This window comes from Pagrus major, chromosome 12 (assembly GCF_040436345.1).
Source record: "Pagrus major chromosome 12, Pma_NU_1.0".
Taxonomy (NCBI): Eukaryota; Metazoa; Chordata; class Actinopteri; order Spariformes; family Sparidae; genus Pagrus; species Pagrus major.
The window spans coordinates 16,954,954-16,974,686 of record NC_133226.1 but is presented as its reverse complement, the minus strand read 5'-3'; the positions used below and the strand labels follow the sequence as shown (position 1 = coordinate 16,974,686).

At 41.7% G+C, this 19,733-nt stretch overlaps 1 protein-coding gene across 2 annotated transcripts; it reads right to left on the bottom strand.

The window, feature by feature from the left end:
• Window positions 1-8,227: 8,227 nt before the first annotated feature.
• On the bottom strand, window positions 8,228-19,387 carry pax8 (paired box 8). Of its 2 annotated transcripts, none has more exons than XM_073478063.1 (11): window positions 19,366-19,387; window positions 15,606-15,771; window positions 15,241-15,438; window positions 15,010-15,086; window positions 14,705-14,830; window positions 14,194-14,369; window positions 13,848-13,968; window positions 13,434-13,682; window positions 11,786-11,887; window positions 10,619-10,708; window positions 8,228-8,304 (listed from the first exon to the last, which is right to left on the bottom strand). In XM_073478063.1, exons 1-11 carry the CDS (start codon window positions 19,385-19,387, stop codon window positions 8,234-8,236), a joined length of 1,398 nt encoding a protein of 465 aa, XP_073334164.1. In that variant the 3' UTR covers window positions 8,228-8,233. The 2 variants fall into 2 exon arrangements, with proteins under 2 accessions (XP_073334164.1, XP_073334165.1); XM_073478064.1 differs by having other exon boundaries at window positions 10,619-10,705.
• Between the last annotated feature and the right edge of the window lie 346 nt (window positions 19,388-19,733).

The following is a 19,733-nucleotide window of genomic DNA, read 5'->3' as shown; positions in this document are numbered from 1 at the left end:
ATATATTATTTAGTGAATTACATTTTGAAATATTAATAGATAACAAAAGAGATAAAAACTCAACTTGATATGAAATTAAAAGACAAAATTACGAGCAAAACAGTTGAAATTATGAGTTCAAAAAATCATAAATATGAGATAAAAAGTCATAACTATGTGATAAATAGTGGATTATAAAAGCTAAATTGATGAAATTATTAGATACACGTCAACTATGAGATAAAAATCCATAAATATAAGGTAAAAAGTAGAAATTATGAGATTAAACTTTAAGATTGTATTTTAAGTTATGACTTTTAATCTCATAATGACTTTTTTCATCATAATTTTATTTCATAATCATGACTTACCATGGGAATTTTTGTTTTATCAAAGCAAAGTTTTAATCATTTTTTCTCTTAAACTGGCAGAAATGGGCTTCCATACTTTACAGTCCCTTTTTTTAAAATAGTAAATTAGTCTAAATTTGAATAATTGTTCGACATGTTTTCTCAACTACAATAGCAGAAGTTAAAGCAGACCTGTGTGTGTTCATGTGTTCGTGTGTTTGATCGCTCTCAGTGGCACGGGCCCCATTTTGTTCTCTTTCAGCCTGACATGTTGAGCAGCGGTCGACCTGGGGCGGTCAACAATAAGAGCAGGATGTCTGGAATCAAGTCCCCCCTCCCAACTCCTAACACACACACACGCACACGCACACACACACACACACACACACACACACAGAGGAATTTAATGTGACAATAGGAAACGCAATGAAGAGCACAGACAATACAGACGGGGTCGCAGAGACATGTTTGGGTGTCCGAATCGGATCAAGGCGCTGGACGAACGGATGTTTTGCGGATTTCTTTCAGACGTTTTCCTCCTTGACGCACATCAGGTGAAACTCAGGAGCCTCTGACTGATCATCTGTGCTGCTTAATTAACGTGATAATGCTCAACTTCTTGTCTTGTGAATGGAAGCAGTCTCCATTCATTCACAGGAATAACAACAGCTCATTAAGATAAAGTCAGATTCTGCAGATGAGGCTGACTGATGGGCCACATGAGTGACGGGGGCCCCGGGGCCGTCATAGCAGCACCTTGAGAGGGGCGGGAGGGGAAACGCTGAAAGGCGGCGCCATCTCGGCTAACCTACATGCTCTCGGGCCTGTGACAGCGAGGGGCGGCCATTAGTGGCTCTTGTTTTTCAGATCAAATTGAAATGTTTAATCCGTACTAAAGGTGCTGGTTGTGCGCTGGCGTCACAGAGGAGCTCCTCTCCTCACATGGCCTGTGGAGCATGACTTCAGCGGCGGCGGTGGTGGCCTTGTTTTGGGAGTGCCATCCTTCTCCTCCTCTCCAACAACAATAATGACCGGCTGGAGCAGCAGGGGCTGCATTAGCTGCTGGGTTCAGAGGGCATCCGTCCCAAGGAGTTGGCCTGTTTTTGTTCCATCTGCGCCACTCCATTCTCAAGCTTTGTGCAGCTCAGTCAGGCCTGGGTGGGTAATTAAAAAGGCAAGAGCTCAAGTTGTGATCATTAGGGGCTTGTCCAGCAAAAAGACCCCGACACGTAAGGTCATGTACGCCCCTTCCGCTTTTCTTTTTTCCCTCCCGTCCCCCCACTCACTCTCTTAATGTTGCTTTGAACATTGCTCAACATCCACAACGGCGCTGAAATGCTCGGTAAATATAAGCCACAAACACCTGCGAACACTGCCAACAAACATAAACAGTACTGTTAACACTCACATTCATCCCTTTTTTTTCCTGCCCTCGATGCTCCTCCTGACGCACATTCTCCATCTGCTGCTGACGCCTCGCACGCTCTACTTGGTACTTTTTATCTCTTAGCCGCGCTAACACTTGATTTCTCCCACTCCGGCTATTGGAAAAACATTTTTTTTGTCTGTGTGTGTCTGTGTGTGTGTGTGTGTCGTCCCCCTCCTCTGTTCCTCTTTCGCCATCCTTCGCTCTTGACTGCTTCTCTTCTTCGTCTAGGGCCCTCGAAGTCTCTCTGTGGTCCTTTCGGGGGTTTTGTTTTTTCGTTCAGTGAGACATTAAAGGTGCACTATGTAGTTTTAGGGAGGAAATTTCAATCAGAAGGGACTGATGTTTTTATGCCCAAACAAACAAAATAAACAAACTCTCTTTGTTTTCACGACTGGATAAACAAACTGACCTTAAAGGACAACACAGTTTCATACTGTTTTACTTTGTTTATATGTGGCGGACCCTGCCACCTTTCTAGCTTCAAACAGTGTTCGGGGACCTTATTTTCCTCTGAGAACAGCTTGTTTATTCAGTTATGGAAAGAATAAACATTTCTGAGTTTGTATTATTACCTCATTAATATTGTAAATATAAAAATTCTGAGTTTGGATTTCTTCTTGAAAACTACATAATGCCCCTTTAAGTAAAAGCCTCCATTTGTACCAGACATGATCTCCTCTACTTTCCTGCAAAACACACTCAATATATTCGCTTTCCGAAGCGATATTTTTTTATTGCTGTAACTTGATTTGAAAGGAATGGGAGGCACTGAAGAAAAACATCTTTCCCCCTCCAGACTGCACTCATTAGTGTTGCTTTTCTCGTGGCCAGACATTTTCATTTTATTTGCCAATCAGACCCAGTCCAAACATGAATCACTCTTTAGATTTCATCACAGCCGACCCTTCGTCCTCCTCTCACAAAGGCTGGCTCTTTGAGAGAGTTAAAGCAAGTGCCTTGCTTAAGGGCATTTCCAATGCATGACCTCTTTTTGGCCTCTCCTCTTCCACACACACACACACACACACACACACACACACACACACACACACACACACACACACACACACTCCTTCCTCTGACAACACTCCTCGGGCACTGACTCGGTGGCTTTTAAGATGCAGGACAAACATGATCTTAAAGTCGGCGCTCCGTGGGTCAATGTATAGAGCGGAGCAAGAATGTTTGTGAACTAATCTGCTCCATCTTATCTCAGTTCATCTTTAAACTCATACAGGAATTTAACTTGTATTCGATCGGAATCTTTCAATATTTGCATCTCTGATTTATAATCTTTCATCTCCGAGGGTGAAACAGCGTTATCGAGAAGTGTTTGTGATGTTGAATGAGCCATTTGTCAGCCGTGTGGCCTCCGCAGGTCAGCCCTCTCCCTCAGGGCGGTACCTGATACCTGGCAGATTTTATCCACCACCGTGTGTGTGTGTGTGTGTGTGTGTGTGCAGTGTTGATTGTGTGTGTGCTTTGAAAGGTGCGTTTTTCTTGATGTCTTCCAGTCAATAGTAGCTTCCTGCCTCGAGGGCCTGTGTGTTGTTTAATAAGCTGGTCGGACACAGGGCACCTGTGTTTCCTCCCTCCGACACAGAAACAACCTCTGTTTGACCACTTTGCTCTGTTTGACTGGCACATTTGTTCCAGGTGCATTGTGGTTAAAGGTGGAGGAGATTCGATAGCTTCTTGAAATTTGAGGAAGGTGTTGTTATTTGAAGTCCGCTCAGGTGTTCGGAGGCCTTTTATCTGGCTACAATGTCTTTTATGCCAACATTTGGAATCTGAATATCTCAAAAACTATTCGATGGATTGCAGTGAAGGTTTTTACAGACGTTCATGGCGCCCGGAAGATGAACCCTTACGAGTTTCTTGATCCTATGACATTTCATCTAGCACCTTTTAGTTACCAAGTGAAAAGTCTCAAAATTTACTGGTTGCAGTGGCACAAACCTTTGTTGGGTCGTTCACGGATCCCAGAGGATGAACTGTAATGACTTTAGTGATCCCCTGACTTTACCTCCAGCATCACCATGGCGTCAATGCTTGTGGTTTTTAGTGAAATGTCTTGACAGCTATAGGATGTTTAGTTTGGAAGTTCATTTTTGACCTTTTGAACAGGTTTTTACCTATGTTTTCAACCAAAGCTGCTGTTTTTCCACTTAGGAACGTCACAAAATGTGGTTTGGTGTATTAAACACCTGCATTCTTTCTATTGGCCAGCAGGGGGGGCGACCACAGAAGTCTGATTGAATGTGAGCTTATGAGAAAATAACCTACTTCTAACTTGATATAGTACATCAGTTCAACAACCCAATCACCGCAAAAAACTAAGGATATGTTGCAACTTTACTTTTCTTTAGGTCCAGTTTCCAAGGTCATACTGTGCTTGTAGTCTGGTTAGGTTTAGGGCACAAAAACAACTTGGTTAGGATTAGGAAGAAATCTTGTTTTGGCTTAAAAAACCTGCTTTGGTTGCCACAAACACTGCTGTAGATGTCTATACTTCTCGTCAAAAACATCCGTTTGACACTGTTGGAAATTTTGCGGAGGTTTCTCTGTTGTCACGCTCACAAATTTTGAAACGCAGTCTCGAACTGTGGTCGCTGGCTTGGCAGCCTTGTTGCCTAACTCCACTACAATAATGTTTATGTATTAAAGGACAGATATCTACTGCAGTTAGCATGCTAACTGGCTTGCCCTGGCCCATTCCAGGTCCATTCCAAAAGTTGTTGGACACAATTCAGACAATTCAAACGTCAGAAAGGTACGTAGGGGAGACACAAACAAACCCCTTTAGTCCTGATCTAAGTATATGAGGTGTAAGCAGAATAAGAACCTCATACTATCAAAGGGCTGCAACGAAAAGGAGGACGTTTTGAACGACAATGAATAAACAAGGTGATGGGTTCACCCACACAATGTGGGTTTCCTCGAGGGCCACAGAGTGCCTGAGCCGGGCGGGGCCCACATGGCAGCGCTGCCATTCACAGTTTAAAACAACAGCGTGTCCTGCAGCTCATTTGGACGGATGAATTCTGTCAGCCTACATAATACTTATTTGCCGGGCTGAATTGGTTGGCCAGTGTCTCGGGCCCAGAGATAAGTGGAGAACTTTCCAGATGACTGGCGCAGGACAACCCCGACCCGTCATCCCACTGATTGCCACACACTCCTCTGCTGCCTTTTTGGCAGCGATTTCTCCAGGGGCCCCATTCTGTCTTTGAGTTTGTCCCCATAATGGTAATGGGACACATGCCTTCTCCTCACACACACCCGCTGTTATATCACACAAACACACACTTTTTGATACACATTCTGTCTCTCTATCTCACACACACACACACACACATGGACTCCCAGTGTTGGTATGGCTGTGTGTTAAATGTAGTAAGTCCCAGTCGCCCCGTCCTGCCAGCTTTGTCTGCCCTCAGCTGTTCCGGCCCGGTGCCTGTATTGTGCTGCCGGGCTCATTACCAGACCAGAAGCACTGTGGCCCGAAACCTTCTCGCTAATAGGCCCAGAGAGAGACAGAGAGGAGTTATTTCTGCTGTGGCTTGTGTGTAGCAGTATAATGTTTTGTTTTTTGGCAGAGGGACGGTTAATGTTTAACGTTTGCTGCCGTTACTTCTCTGGCCTGCCGTCAGCTGGCTGAGGAATTTGAAATTGGGTTCAGTTTGAAGCACATTGAAAGCTTGAAAGCTCCTCTGTATGTATGAGTGTATATGGATGTGTGTGTTTCTGCATGCCTGAGCAGGGAACTGGAAAGAAATGAGTGTCCAGGCAGTTGATGGGCTGTCTGGAGTGGGCCAGGCCACTTGAACAACAATGGGATGAAGTGCAGCTATTGTTTAAAGTTTACAGGGCGGTGCGTACAGCAGTGATACAAAGTGTAAGAGGTGAGTCGGAGAGATGGTGAAATGTGAGGAGGGCGAAGGCTCGGAGAGACAGAGAGAAAGAGAGGTGCATACTGTAAACAGAAAGACGTCAGGGCTGATCTTCATCAGAAGGCAGATAGCGCTCTGACTGAACTGATATTGAGGACTTTAAGTGTCTCAGAATTCAGACAAAAGCCTTCATAAAGTCTCAGTCAAGAGTTATGTAATTGGGTTTGAGGGGATCTTTAAAGAGGAATTAGGACATGAACCACACAGACGTTTGTGAACTGATAATAGGTGCAGAGGCTGAAGTGGTCTAATGAGACTAAACTGCAGCCGTCACTTAAGAGGCCGAGAAAAATCCACAAAGCTTCGAAACTGAAGCAGGTTCAAGCACACATTTGTTTATCCAGCTGCAAAAAAAGATCGAGATCCAAAAACAAAACCTGTTAAAAGTGATTGCTCTCTCCTTGTCTGAGGTGAGGTTTTCTCAGATGAGTGCACATTTTCTTTTACTTCTATTGTTTTATAAACAAAAAAAAAACAACTCAAATCAAAGACCAAATAAACAAATACAAGAAAAACATCTTTGATCATAAAGAAAAATTGTAAAACATTGGTATATTTTTACCTGTATGAATAGTTTTTACATAATTTACAGTTTATCCGTAGTATATTTATTATTACTACATTGCATATCTACAATTTCATGACAAGTGGGCAACTCCAGCTGCTGAAGAAGACTGTGCGTTATGATTGAAAGCTCCAGAACAGCTCCAGAATGGACTAACATATACAGTATATGCTAAACAATACTGTAATATTCACGATAACTGTGATATAAAAAACGAATAAATATTGATATTGTGTCAATAATACACACGTGATAATATCGTTCGGCCGTGTGCATCTTTGTTTTTTTTTTACAGTTTATTTGCCAGAAAAGAGACAAAACACAGAGTAAACAAAATTAACGATGGATCCATATTTCTCTATATATCGCGATAATATCGTGAATTTGTTTGGCTTCGATAATCGTGTCGTGAAAATCTAAAATTGTGACAGCCCTGATTCATTTCATGAATCCATGAGCTAACTGATAAACTGCAGTCAAATGAATGTGTTGCATGAAACAGATGACACCTTTTACACTTTTTATTGTTGTTCACTTACTTTTATTGGCCATGCAGATGCAGGGCACCTCTGTAAAAGACAATGTGAATACTTTTTTATATTATTTATGTAGAGATAATTTTGGTTTTTCTCTCTCACTTATTTTCATGTAATTGTTTTGATTTGAACTATAAAATCAATAAAAGTCTTGACTCATACAAGATTATGCTCTGCTAACAGGTATCACTACAACATGCTCCTCCTCCTCCTCTCCCTCCTCTTCCTCTCCCACCTCCTCCTCACCCTCTTCCTCCTCCTCCTCCACCTCCTCCTCCTCCTCTCCCTCCTCCTCCTCCTCCTCCTCCTCCTCCTCCTCCTCCTCCTCCTCCTCCATCATCCCCGCGCCGTCCCACGCGGCTGCGGCGGCACCAGGTGGGCCGCGGCAGCGCCGAACCGTGGCGTCGTTAACGCGCCGCAATTACGAGGCCACAAAGAGGGACGAAATAATTGCAAATAAAACTACATGATGCAGAAAATAAAAAAAGAAATTAAACAGATGCGCGTGTTTGCAGGATCATTGCTTTCGTCCTTTTAAAAACGCTGAGAGTTATAAAAAAAATGCAACATTTCAGGATATGAAGCTGAGTTGACGTGTAATAATAATAATGATAATAATAATAATAATAAGAAGAAATGTATGATTGTTTTCAATAAGTAAAATCAGCACCATCCTTTTGAAAAAGACACCAGTGAGACCAGCAGTAAATTTGTCATGCTTTTAATTAAAATAATTCTTTAGAAATTCATTATTTACATCTGCAATAATATTAATAACAGTATAAGAAAAAATAGTCACAGTTCTTACCAAACATCAGAACATCAGCATGACAACAAACTCAATTTATTTGACGCAGAAACAAAAAATGTATTTCAAGCCTTGTTGGTTTTAGTAGCCAAATCATCTTCATCATCAAATTGCATCACTTCCCCGTAAGTAATTCATCATTTACATTATGTACATATTGCTAGACAGATGCATTAATTGTCTTTGAGGGTGGCATGTGAGGGCAGGTGGCACCTTTTTTTTCTTTTTTAAGTCTACAGGAAAAGCTCTTTAAATCTGAATTTACAGGGAAAATGAGTCAAATATGCAAGCAGACACACATCAGGAGGAATGGATGGGCTCGTGATGGAAAGCATTGTAAACAAAAGCAGGCATAGTTCAGTAGGAAGGCGTTGCATATCCGTGTTCACTGGATCAGTGGTGTCATGTTGCATGATGTGCGAGAAAAGAAAGTCTTTGGCCAAAAAACAGCTGTGGAGACAACAGGAGGACGTGTGTGTGTGTGTAAACGTGCATGAGTCAGAGAAATAAATAACACATGAGTGGGTGTAGGTGCTGGTCCTTCAGCAGAGTCTCAAGTTCACACCCAGTTTTCAGCTGATGTAAAGCTCTCTCCCTCTCGCTCTCTCTGGGACTAGAGGTGGTCGTAGGCGGCTGCAGACGGTGGAGCTGTGCGGGAGGCCGAGCTGTAGTAGTAGGGTGAACCTGCGGGGGGAGACAACACAGATGGAGGGCGTTCAGGAAGTGCAAGGTGGTGGGTCAGACTTTCTTTATCCATCTTATCCCAGGTTTTTTCACAGCAGATGGTTAGAGAGCGGCTTGGACTGTTTGTCCTGCGAGTGGATGAGTCTAAAGCCCCCCTCATGACTCTTAATGAATGAAGAAGAAGATGATGAGGACAGAAAAACAGGACTTTCTTTCTCTAAACAACACAAACACATGATTTACATGCCTCCATACTGCTGAGAAAGAGATTATGTAGGCTATAATTCACCAGTGAGTTAATCGTCTGCACCATCAGAGCAAAAACAGGCTGATATACCGCTTCTTTTTTTACTTTTTAAAAAAAATAATTAATGTACAATTTGCTGTGTGATCTTGCAATGATTATCTCAGAGTGCCAGACACATATCTGCTGTCTGTCCCCAGTGTCAGGGACTGTTGGGACACTTATTTTGAAGGTTTCCTCTTGATCTACTGTGACTTGGACTGTGAAGATAAAGATTTGTGAACAGCTGCTTTCCTATTTCCTGGAACAGTCTGTTAAAACAATTTAGATTCATGTATCTGATAGGGCTGCCGCTAACGATTATTTTCATTGTTGGATTTTCTCGATTAATCGAAGTTGTTTGGTTTATAAAATGTCATAAAATGGTGAAAAATGTTGATCAGTGTTTAAAAAAAAGGCCCAAGATAACATCTTCACTTGTCTCGATTTGTCCACGACTCAAATATATTCAGTTTACTGTCATAGAGGAGGAAAGAAACCAGAAAAAAGAAGCAGAAATCAGAGAATTTGTGCTACTTTTTCTTGAAAAATTACTATTTTAATTGATAATTGTTATAATGATGCCTTGAGAATATTACTTAAGAGACCAAGATGGAGCAGTGTAAGTGAAATGTTTGTCAGTTGTGGAGACTGAAGTACAGTTGTATGTATCTCATCTTTTAAACCATGATAAATGATTCATTGTTGATCGTCTCCTTTCTTTGTTTATTTGAGCCTTTTTAGTATCATAATCTTCTGTTGTCTGATTTCATATGTTTTTGTTGTTAAAGAGGTTTCCAACTTTAATGGGACTTTTCCCGATGAAATAAAAGTTTACATTCAAATTCAGATTCAAAAAAAGCGTTACTGCCGTGAATGTTTAAGCTACATATTATTGAATGATTACATTTTATGCAAGAAACCTAAATAGATGAAGAGAAAACATTTTAAACTCACAGAAACATCTAGTGTGTCTTGTTTCTCTTAGTTTATGACAATACTCAACATATGTTGCAGCTAATTGACTATGTCTGACTCCACTTCCCACACAGATTTAAACTTCACTGAAATCCTTGTATTTCTCATTATAGTAAGAAGATGACAAAGTGAACACAGTCTGATCTGCCTATGACGGCCTGTTCTTATGGTTCAGTAAGTGAAATAAATAGATAAAAATATGAAATAATGTGGAGCCTAAAGTCTTACTGTAAGTAAATTCTAAATAATCTGTAAAGTGAACAACACCCTCGACTGGTAAGGAAAACATCCCCCCAAAATAACACAGAAAAACACGGAAGAAACCTCAGAACGAACCACAGAGGACAGATTTATTTGTTTGTCTGTTTGTTGGTTGGTTTGTCAGCAGGATTACACAAAAACTACTGAACTGATGTCCACCAAACTTGGACAGAGGATGTGTCTTGGCCCAGAATAGACCTCATTAACATTTGGTGTGGATGCTGATAAACGGTTGGATCCAGGAACATTTTTCTTACTTTCTTTACCATTGCGAGATAGGTCGTTTTCCCACATTTCTGTTCCCCTCAATGAAAAAAATCATGTGTATTTAAGTGGCTGATATCTGTGATTGAGTACAATCTGACATGGAACCAAATAAAAATCAGTTTCAAGCAGATTTAAATATGTTTTATTTGATACTGGATTAGGCTTGATTGAATCAAAGGGGACTGCTGGGCCTTGGCAGAGGTATGCGCTCTACTGAGTGCCATTCTAGTTGTTACTGTTTCCGTTTCCTGCCTCGGGACTATGGGTATAAATTAGCATTCTTGCTAAAATCAGGCGTGTTTACATGTTGTATTTGTATACCGATGCATCAACTAAACAAAAACATAAATAAATAAACGTGATAATACGACTGAGGTCACTTCCTGCGGCCGTCAAGTTCAATTCTAGTCATGATGTAGAAGTAAATCTTATGAAAAAACCCTTTCAACATCTAAATAATTTGTCTTTTATTTTGGAGGTCAGAGGTAATGTGCTCAGCAAAGTAAACAGTGTGTCCTCACTCACCCAGTATGCTGGAGTTGGTGAACCTCCAGGCGTCACTGTAGGAGGTGTAGGGTGAATGGCTGTAGGTCTGACCCGAGTAGTCTGTGCCTGCTGCCGGGGAAGAAAAAAAAACTTCATAAAACACTGAAGAGACATCGAGACAACGCTCTTTATTAAAAGACTGAGACGTCGCCGCAAGCTCTACAGGGCGGTGTTGTTTGTGTGTGTGTGCCAGCTTGAGCTCAGCCTTAGCTCATAATTCACCAACAGTTAGTGCAGCCTGTAAACCATTAATCTGTGGTGCAGGTGGACGGCTGAGGGTAAAATCCCTCGGACCAGTGGTGCGTGGATGCAGCTAGCCTCTACGCCCTCTCTGGTGAACGCTCGGCCCCTCGCATCGCCCTCCGAAATGCCCTCCTCCTCTTCTCCAACCTGCACTTCCTGCTTCAGCCTCTCTGGCACTCCTCTTTCTTTCTCTTCTCTTTTTTTTAACATTCCAATATCTAATTGGTAATTATGTTGGCTGGAATGAATCCCTGAGCTCCCCACCTCCTCCTCCACCTCCTCCTCCTTTCCTAACCCCCCCTCCACCCCCCTTTCACTCAGTAATTGTGTAGCAACGCTTCCTCACAGCGAGCCCACCAGAAAAATAATAAATCAGACCCTCTCATTTCGCGCTTCGGAGGGCAGACTTCAAATAAAAAAAAGGCACATCACACACAGACACACACACACACACTCTCTCTGTCTCTGGTCGTATGCAGGCATCCTGACGTAGACACACACACACACACACACAGTGAGACACACACACCACAAAGACCTCCTCCTCTTCGCTCATACCCAGACTTTACACCCCCTCCGCCCACCCTGCATCTCCCTCCTGGGCCCCCTGGTTCCCATGGCGATGTGTGGTCAGAGGTGTCTGGGTGGAGGGGGTGTGGGCAGCAGGGCGGAACCCCCCAGCCTGCTCCCTGTACCCCCTGGGCCCGTGTGCATCCACGCACACACACACACAGCGCAGTTCGCCACCCTGGCAAGACTACTCATCGACTCAGCCGTCTACAAGCCTCCACCCCTGCCTCTCTTTCTTCTTCTCTTTCTTCTACCTGTCGGGCTCATTTGCTTTTCATTTTCTGCCTCATCCTCAATTCGACTTTTAAACTGTGGGGGTGAAGACGAGCTTACCTGCGACCATGCCTGTGATAGCAGAGGTGGAGTATCCCGTCTGGGCCGGGGAGGGGATGTGAGGTGGGTAGCCTGGCAGGGTGGAGCTCACCATGTCACGCCCTAAAAACACACACACACAACAAAATACACATCTTTAACATCAAGATGCTTTTGTTACAGTTACAAGATGTTCTGGTTTAAGGTTTGGTTTTGCTGCAGAGAAAATAAACAGAATTAGTCTGTTGTTCAGCTACTCGGGTGTGAGTATTTGCTGGTTTGGTTTGGCTTGTTTAATTGTAAATTGACAGTTTTAGAGCTTTAGACTAACAAGATATCTGGGGAATGGTTTGGTTAACTAATTTTTGCAAGTATGCACCTCCCCAGTGTTTGTTTTGTGGTGATAAACCAAAGTCATATATTCCAACTTCTGAATAAATAAAGGTAAAAAGGTGGCACACACACAGATCTTCAAGACAAAGTTGATTCATTTCAATTTCACCAGTTTCCCAGAGCCATGTCAACAAACATGCTTCATCCCGGTGGCCTTCATCAGAGCATGGAGGAAAATGGAAGTTGTGTCATTAAATCCACTTCACTAAAAATATATCCACCATTGCATTCATACAGTATACAGGAGTTGGCAGGTGATTGGCTTGACCCTCAAAGACCTAGAACAATGTTTGGAGTGCCTGACTCTCCTGTGTTTATTTAGCTTTTCCTACCTTATTCTCGCAGTCAAGTGTCATCATCATTTGAATCTGGAGAACCTTCTGTTTCAGTCTGACTCATTTAAAGTCTGGTTTTACATTTGCTTTGTCCGAGAATTGATGAATTTACCAGAATGTTTTAAAAAACAAAACAAAATGTTGTGGTTTTTTTTACTGTGCACTCAGACAGAACCTCAGGAAGTTTCGTTTTTCTAATAACAAAATATGTACTGAGACGTTTTAGACGTTTTTTGTCAACATTTGACCTTTCCTAAACAAGACAATTATAATAATATTATCCTCTGTGTTTTCAGTGAGAAACAGCTGTAATATTTTAGATGTAGATGTGTCCAAAAAAGTTCAGAGAGTAAATAGGTTATTAAATCATAATAGAGGACATTAGCAACAAAAGTAGCTTGGCTACAACCATTTTTCATTGGCCAAGAGCAAGAAACTACGCGGGTTTCCTTGACAAATCAATGTTGCAGAACGGGATGGTGCACTCAGGTTCACTACGGAGCCCCTGAATGTCCAAACAAAGCATGTGCGATGCCACTGAAAAAGCTGAGAAACTCTGAGTTTTTAAAAAGATATGGATAAGATTAGAGGTTCAAAAGTTATCAAATAATTTAGAACAGTTGCCGTCAGCAGGCGTCTAAGTCCCATATATTTCTATTCTTGAAGACATGACAATGACTAAAACACTTTTTTAGCCAAAATGTTAGCATGTTTGTTGACATGGCCAGAATAAACCGGTGAAATTGAGATTAGTCAACTTCATCCTGAAGATTCCACCATTTTCTGACAATTAATGGACCAAACAAATCAAAAAATAAATCTACTAAACCACAGATTAATCAACAATCAAAATAAACTTTAGTCGCAGCCTTGCACTGACTGCCCCTTACAAGAAGTCGCACAGCACAAATGAACATGAATGAGGTGGAGGCCAGCGTTACCTGACATGATAGACTGACTGCTGAACTGGCCGTACACAGGTGCATGATGGGAGAATGAGTTGAAGGCGTTGGGGTAATGGTTGGAGTTGCCGTAGCTGTTGCTGCTGCAGCTGACAGAAACGGGCTTCTGCAGCGCCTGCAGCTCCACGAACGCCAGGTTGGAGGCTGCCATGTTTGGGGAGGGGCTCGTGCTGGTCACTTCTGGGGACATTTCCTGTTTCAGACAGAGCGGCAGGGACTGTAGGGGCTCTGAGGTGGTGACGGCAGCCAGTGTGCAGGCGGGTGAGAGAATGGACACAAATGAGTGGAACTTAGAATGAGTGAAATGTCAGAAATAAACAAAAGAGTGAGTGGCTTCAGGACACTGGTGCACTGTTGTGTTATGGAGTCGGCAGGTCAAAGGGGAAGTCTCACCAGTCACCATGGTGTAGCTCTGGTGCGCCGTCAGATTCCGTCCAATGGCAGAGCTGGATGTTGAGAGGCTGGTCTTGGCCTCATCTAGGCTGCCATTGATGAGGGACAGCGGGTACAAAGTCTGGGGATGATGAACAGGGATTAGCTATTGGTGTACAGAGCAAATATGCATGTGTGCAAGTCAGAAAAAGCAAAGACAGAATTTACATTTTTTTCAATTTATGAAAATCTGAATCTGAAAAGGAAAGAAAAGAAGGAAACAAGACCAAGAAAAGTAAATCTAGCTCCCTATAAATGCTTCCTGAGAAGTGTTTCACTGCATGTCAAACATTAAACTTGTTTCTACCTGCTCCGTCTTGCTGCCGGAGGCCGAGCCGAATGAGTCCGGCGGATAGTGGTGACGATCAAACCCACAGTCCAGTTGTTGCGTGGCTGCGACGAAGTGATCCAGTCTCATCTGTTTCCTCGGGACGCCTCCGCTGCCCTGAGAGTCCACGCTGTGCCGGCAGCTCTCCTGATCGCCTGAGGAGGAAGAAGAAGAAGATGGTGAGGGAAACGTGTGGTGAAACTGCAAACCATGTTGTTATTTAAAGGTTTTCATTCCCACATTTGTTTGATGCCTCTTGGCCTGTTCTCCCTTGTGACAGAAAAACATGTTCTCAATCAATTTCAAGTAACATAAAGGTCAAATAACTGCTCCAGAAACTAAACATTAACCTGACAAAAGTGCTTATATTTGGAAATTATTACAGTTTCTTGCTCCGAAACTACACTTCTGATGGTCTTCCTTTGCTCCGCCACAATAAAACAAAATGATGCCAATGTGTGGGGCCTCCCTCATTTGATCTAACTCTTACTGTCATCGTGGTTCCTCTTGCCCTCGGCGCTCGGCTGGGGGATCCCCAACAAGCCGCTGATGGAGTAGGTGGAGCCCAAAGAGTCAGACTGTGGAGACTCGGGAGGCGTGACTGCCGAACTGGGGACTGAGAGAAAGAGAGACGCATTTGAGACACAGAGCGGAAATGATACTGTACATCCCACGGTCAAGAGCTTAATCCTACACAACATCGAGGCACGTTCTTTAATCTTTAACCTCAATCCTTCACCATCACATGATCACGCTCGGCGATATGGACGGCGATGTAGCCTCAATTAGACTTACTTAATGTTTGTCCTGGACTCAGGCCTTTTCCATCCAGAGGCAGATTGAACGGCTGCTGGACCTTTGTTCTAATTATTCTGGAACAAAAACAATAATTTCTATATTTAACACCAGCATATCAAAGAATATGTTCAGGAATATGCACTCTGCCTCCAGATATCTACATGCTGCTGAGCCCCAGTGGCGTATTTGCAGCTCTAACAGGATTTCATTCATAATTCAGTTTGTCACCTGTTAATGGAGCTCACGCTGGGCACCGTGTCGCCGTCACACACTCCCTCTGCCAGAAGCCTGTCTCTGATCTCCCAGGCGAACATGGTGGGATTCTGCCTTTTGTAGTCTGCGATTTTGTCGACAACTTTCGGGGTGGCCACTTTAGGCTTGGAGCCGCCGATAACACCGGGTTTGATGCTGCCTGTCTCGTAGTAGCTGGAAGAAAGACGGAAGAGGAGTAGGATGAAGCAAGTGAAGGTTCTGGCTTGGCTGTGAGACAAACACCAAAGTGTCTCGGGTAAGTAAACAGACTTTCAGAGGTCGAAGATCAGGATGATTAACAGTAACAGGAAGTTGAGTAAGGTGCTTGTGGACGCACTCACCGTCCCAGGATCTTGCTGACGCAGCCGTGGCTGACTCGGAGCTGCCGAGAGATGTCGCAGGGCCGGACCCCTTGGTGGGCCATGTCCACAATGCGTTGCCGGATCACCTCCGGAAGCGGGCGTCCATTAACAAACATTCCACCTAGTTGGTTAAGGCCCCCATGACCTGGGGGAGGAGGGGGGATGAACACTCATAAATGTCATGGAACCCGAGACATGCCAACGTCACGGCAAAACAATTTCAGAGGTCATACATACACTTAGAAGACAGAGCAGTGAAACTAATTTCACCAAAACACTTCAGTTTAGATCCTTAAAAAGCCGTCCCCAAGGTCAGAATTAGCTCAAACTTCATTGACAGCGGATACACACACACATATTACACATTATACCCCTGCACTGTTCAAACAAACACACTCTCTGAAGCGTGGACACACAAGCAACGAGTTTCTGTCGGTATAAAATTTATGTTTAAGTCATTAACTCGTTTAATGTTGCAAGTGATAATGAAAAAGTAGCTGTCAAGTTTAGCTGAGGAAACATTACAGTGTTACGTGTTGTAGCCTCAGGGTTATACAGAATATACACACAAGTACACAGACGAAAATTATTTCATTTTCTAAAGCAGAATATTAAGTTGTCCATGAAAACTGACAAGTCGTATTGATAAAGTGTAGCGAGGAGTGTAATGAAGTTTTACATCAAAAAGAGTCGAGGACACGGAGGAAAAACAAAGAAAAAAAGGCCGTGAGTATCAGTCAAGATTATTTAAAAAGGAGTGTTGAAGGGGGTTTTACCAATAAAGTTGGTTTATCTTAAGTCTGTCTTCGAAGACACTTTTTAATTTAGGTCTAAACTGTTAAATGGACTAAAAAATTACAACTTCTGAACCAGAAATCACACAATATATTAGATTGTTGCATTATTTTAACCCAAGTTAACCTAACAGCATCTTTCAATTTGATTATTGTTTTATTACTTACCACCTAATCAACACCTGTTTAACACCTGCAGGCTTATTCTCACCACTCTCATTCACACACCACTTATTTGTTACATGAGTCTCAGTGAAGGTGAGTGTTGAAATTAAAGAGACACATTCAGTTAAGTAAACAATCCTATTTGAACAAACCAACATACTGACATCAATTCAAAGTTAAGCAAAAATGAAGTGATTAAAACAAACATGGAATCAGCCCACATCATTTTTGCATGGTTTATCTTGAAACTGTCTTTTAATGTGTACGTTTTAATCTACTTTAAATCAAATTGTGTTGCGTCGTTTTTTTAAGAAACACATAAATCGTGTTTATTGTTATTTTTGAGCATTGAGGAATATATAAGAAGATTATGGTACACATTATAGGCCTGCTTTTTTGTTGTTGTAGGCTAAACATAAAATAGTTTTTACAATATAAGAAGTTACTTCATTTTTAGACATATCAATATTATTAATGACATTTAAATGCATATGAAGCTTGTCATTTATCATTGCTCGTGTCATGTCTGTTACGTATATCAACGTGTTTGTAAATAATGTGTGAATAATAAAAAAATATATATATAACAATTTATTTGGTTTTCATACATATACATATATTACAGTTGTAATATATTGCACGTGCAAAATAACCCAACAGGACCATAAAACACGTTTTTTCCCGGCAAACAGCAAAACAGAAGAAACCAGCAGCCTCCCCTGTCTTCTCTACAGACTGCACGGTGGTGACTCTGCAAGAACACCACTGCTTTTAATTTAACCCATTGAGACGCTTCTCTTTCTCAGCCTTTTCCCAGCTTTCATTTCCACATCAAACAGCCGGACGAGGCCGATGAAGGGAGGAAGGGAGGGAGGGAGGAGAGGAGAGGAGGGGAGTAGAGGAGGAGAGAGGAGGGGAGAGGAGAGGGGGGAGCCTCTATTAACGCTGCCAGCGGAGTGTGGAAAAAAATCTCCCCGCCAAGCTTCATCAACCTGCAGGATATTAAAGCGGAGCAGACCCGGAGGGGGGGCGCGGCGGGGGCGCGCACGTGCACGCGCGGGGGTGCACGGACGCCGCGTGTGCACGACGAAAAAACCCACAAAAGCTTGATTTAATCCCGAAAACTAGATAGATAGATAGATAGATAGATAGATAGATAGATAGATAGATAGATAGATAGATAGATAGATGGGAGTCGTTAGCCTCCTGCTGCTCCATGATTGACCCAGCTGAAGTGTCTCTGACCAGGGGACGATTGTTTCTAAATTTATATTTGACAGCTTTAAGTGTCATCCAATTAACGTCCTTAATATCCCGCACAGCAACCAGAGGGAAACCACAATTCACTCCGTCAAGAGTCAACAATGAGCGGACAGGACACCTCTCTGCATCCCATAGGCCTCCAACACTGCCCTTAAAAGTGCAAGTGCATGATTCAATCCTACACAACTTTATTTCAAATTAAGTTAGAGGTTTAAAATAAAGACCAACATTCAACTTTAAGTCTTCCTGGCAACATGTTAACGTTTATTAAATGGGTTATAACACACTGTAATGTAGTTAGAAGAAGGTGTTTATTATTGTACAGTATTTGTTTATAACTTCTCCTGTGAGGACATGTTTCTATTATTGCAACTGTACTATATTGTCATTTGTTATATATTTACATACCGGTCTTAACTCCGTGGAAACACTTCATAATAACCATCAATAAAAAAATAAATGGTACATTTATGTTGAATTAAACTTGAGTTATTTTCACTGTTAACAAACAATGAAATGCTTTAAAAAAACAATTTATTAAGTAATTGCTTTTAAACCTTTGTAAATGGTTTTTAAATGCCTGCACAATTGCTTAATACATGGTTTATTAACAGTGAAATAACTGTTGCCTAAAGTTTAATTTACCATTTATTAATGGTATTTATTAAATGGGAAATAAAATAATAAAATTGAATATATAATAAAGGACAATATAGTAAAACTAAACAAAACTATAATGGTAATGCTTTGTAATAATCATCCAAAAATGGTCAATTTATAGTAAATAAACTTAAGTTAATAGTTAGTTGACTGTTAATAAACAGTGAAATGCTTTATAAACCATTTATAAAGAAAATGTAAAGGTTTATTAGTTACCATCCAAATAATGTTTATAGATGAGCCACAAATTATTTATCAAGTATTTACAAAATGTTATAAACATCTGTTGCAATCTTACATGAACAATTACTTAATAAATGTTAATAACAGTTGAATAACTATTAACTAATGTTTAATTAACTATATTATACTATTTACCATTTATTACTGCTATTTTATAAAGTGTTACCATTATAGTTGTTGACAAATACATTAATAAACTCTTACAATTATGTACTGACTATTTAATACATGTTTGTATAATTCTTATGAATACTAAATTATTAGGGGCTAATTTTTTTCCAAATTAAAGCCACACATAAATAAAAAACAACTGACAAAGTTAAACACGCTGTCATTCACAGTGACTTTGTGATCAACTTGCTTAGTGTTTATTTCAGACTCCCTCTGAGTTCCTATTAATGTGTTTTATTTAATGTCTGTTTGATGCTGCAGTTCCTTTAATCCAGGACAAATTTCTCCCACACAAGAGACAATAAAGTAACCTTAACCTTAACTAGGGGGAATAAAGACTCGCCTTAATAAAGACTTTTATTTTTACTTCCTGTTAATGACAGGAAATGTACAGCTGAACAGGAGAAGAGTCTGAGCGCTCAGCTTGTCTTGTGTGTATTTACCTCTTCCAGTGTTGCTGGACATATCCCTGAGTTTTTGGTCGGTGCTCCTCCAGCTGAACGTGACGCTCTCCTCCTCCACGCTGTCCCAGTTAAAGTGTTTTTACTCCCAGTCCTGCCACGTCTGGCATGAGTGTGCTCCTGAGTGCACTGTGGACCGCACGCTGCAGGAGAACAGTGCTGTATGAAACTGGCTGGTTGTCTTATGTGACGCCTCAGAGCTCGTACAGAACAAACACTCAGCTGGTGTTCACAGTGGCTCTGCAGATACTGAATATTGTCTTCAAATCAGCTGTACATGTACTGTTTTTCAAGTTGAGACTAAAAAATACTATGATTTAATCATCAGTATTTGCAAAACAGGAAAGATT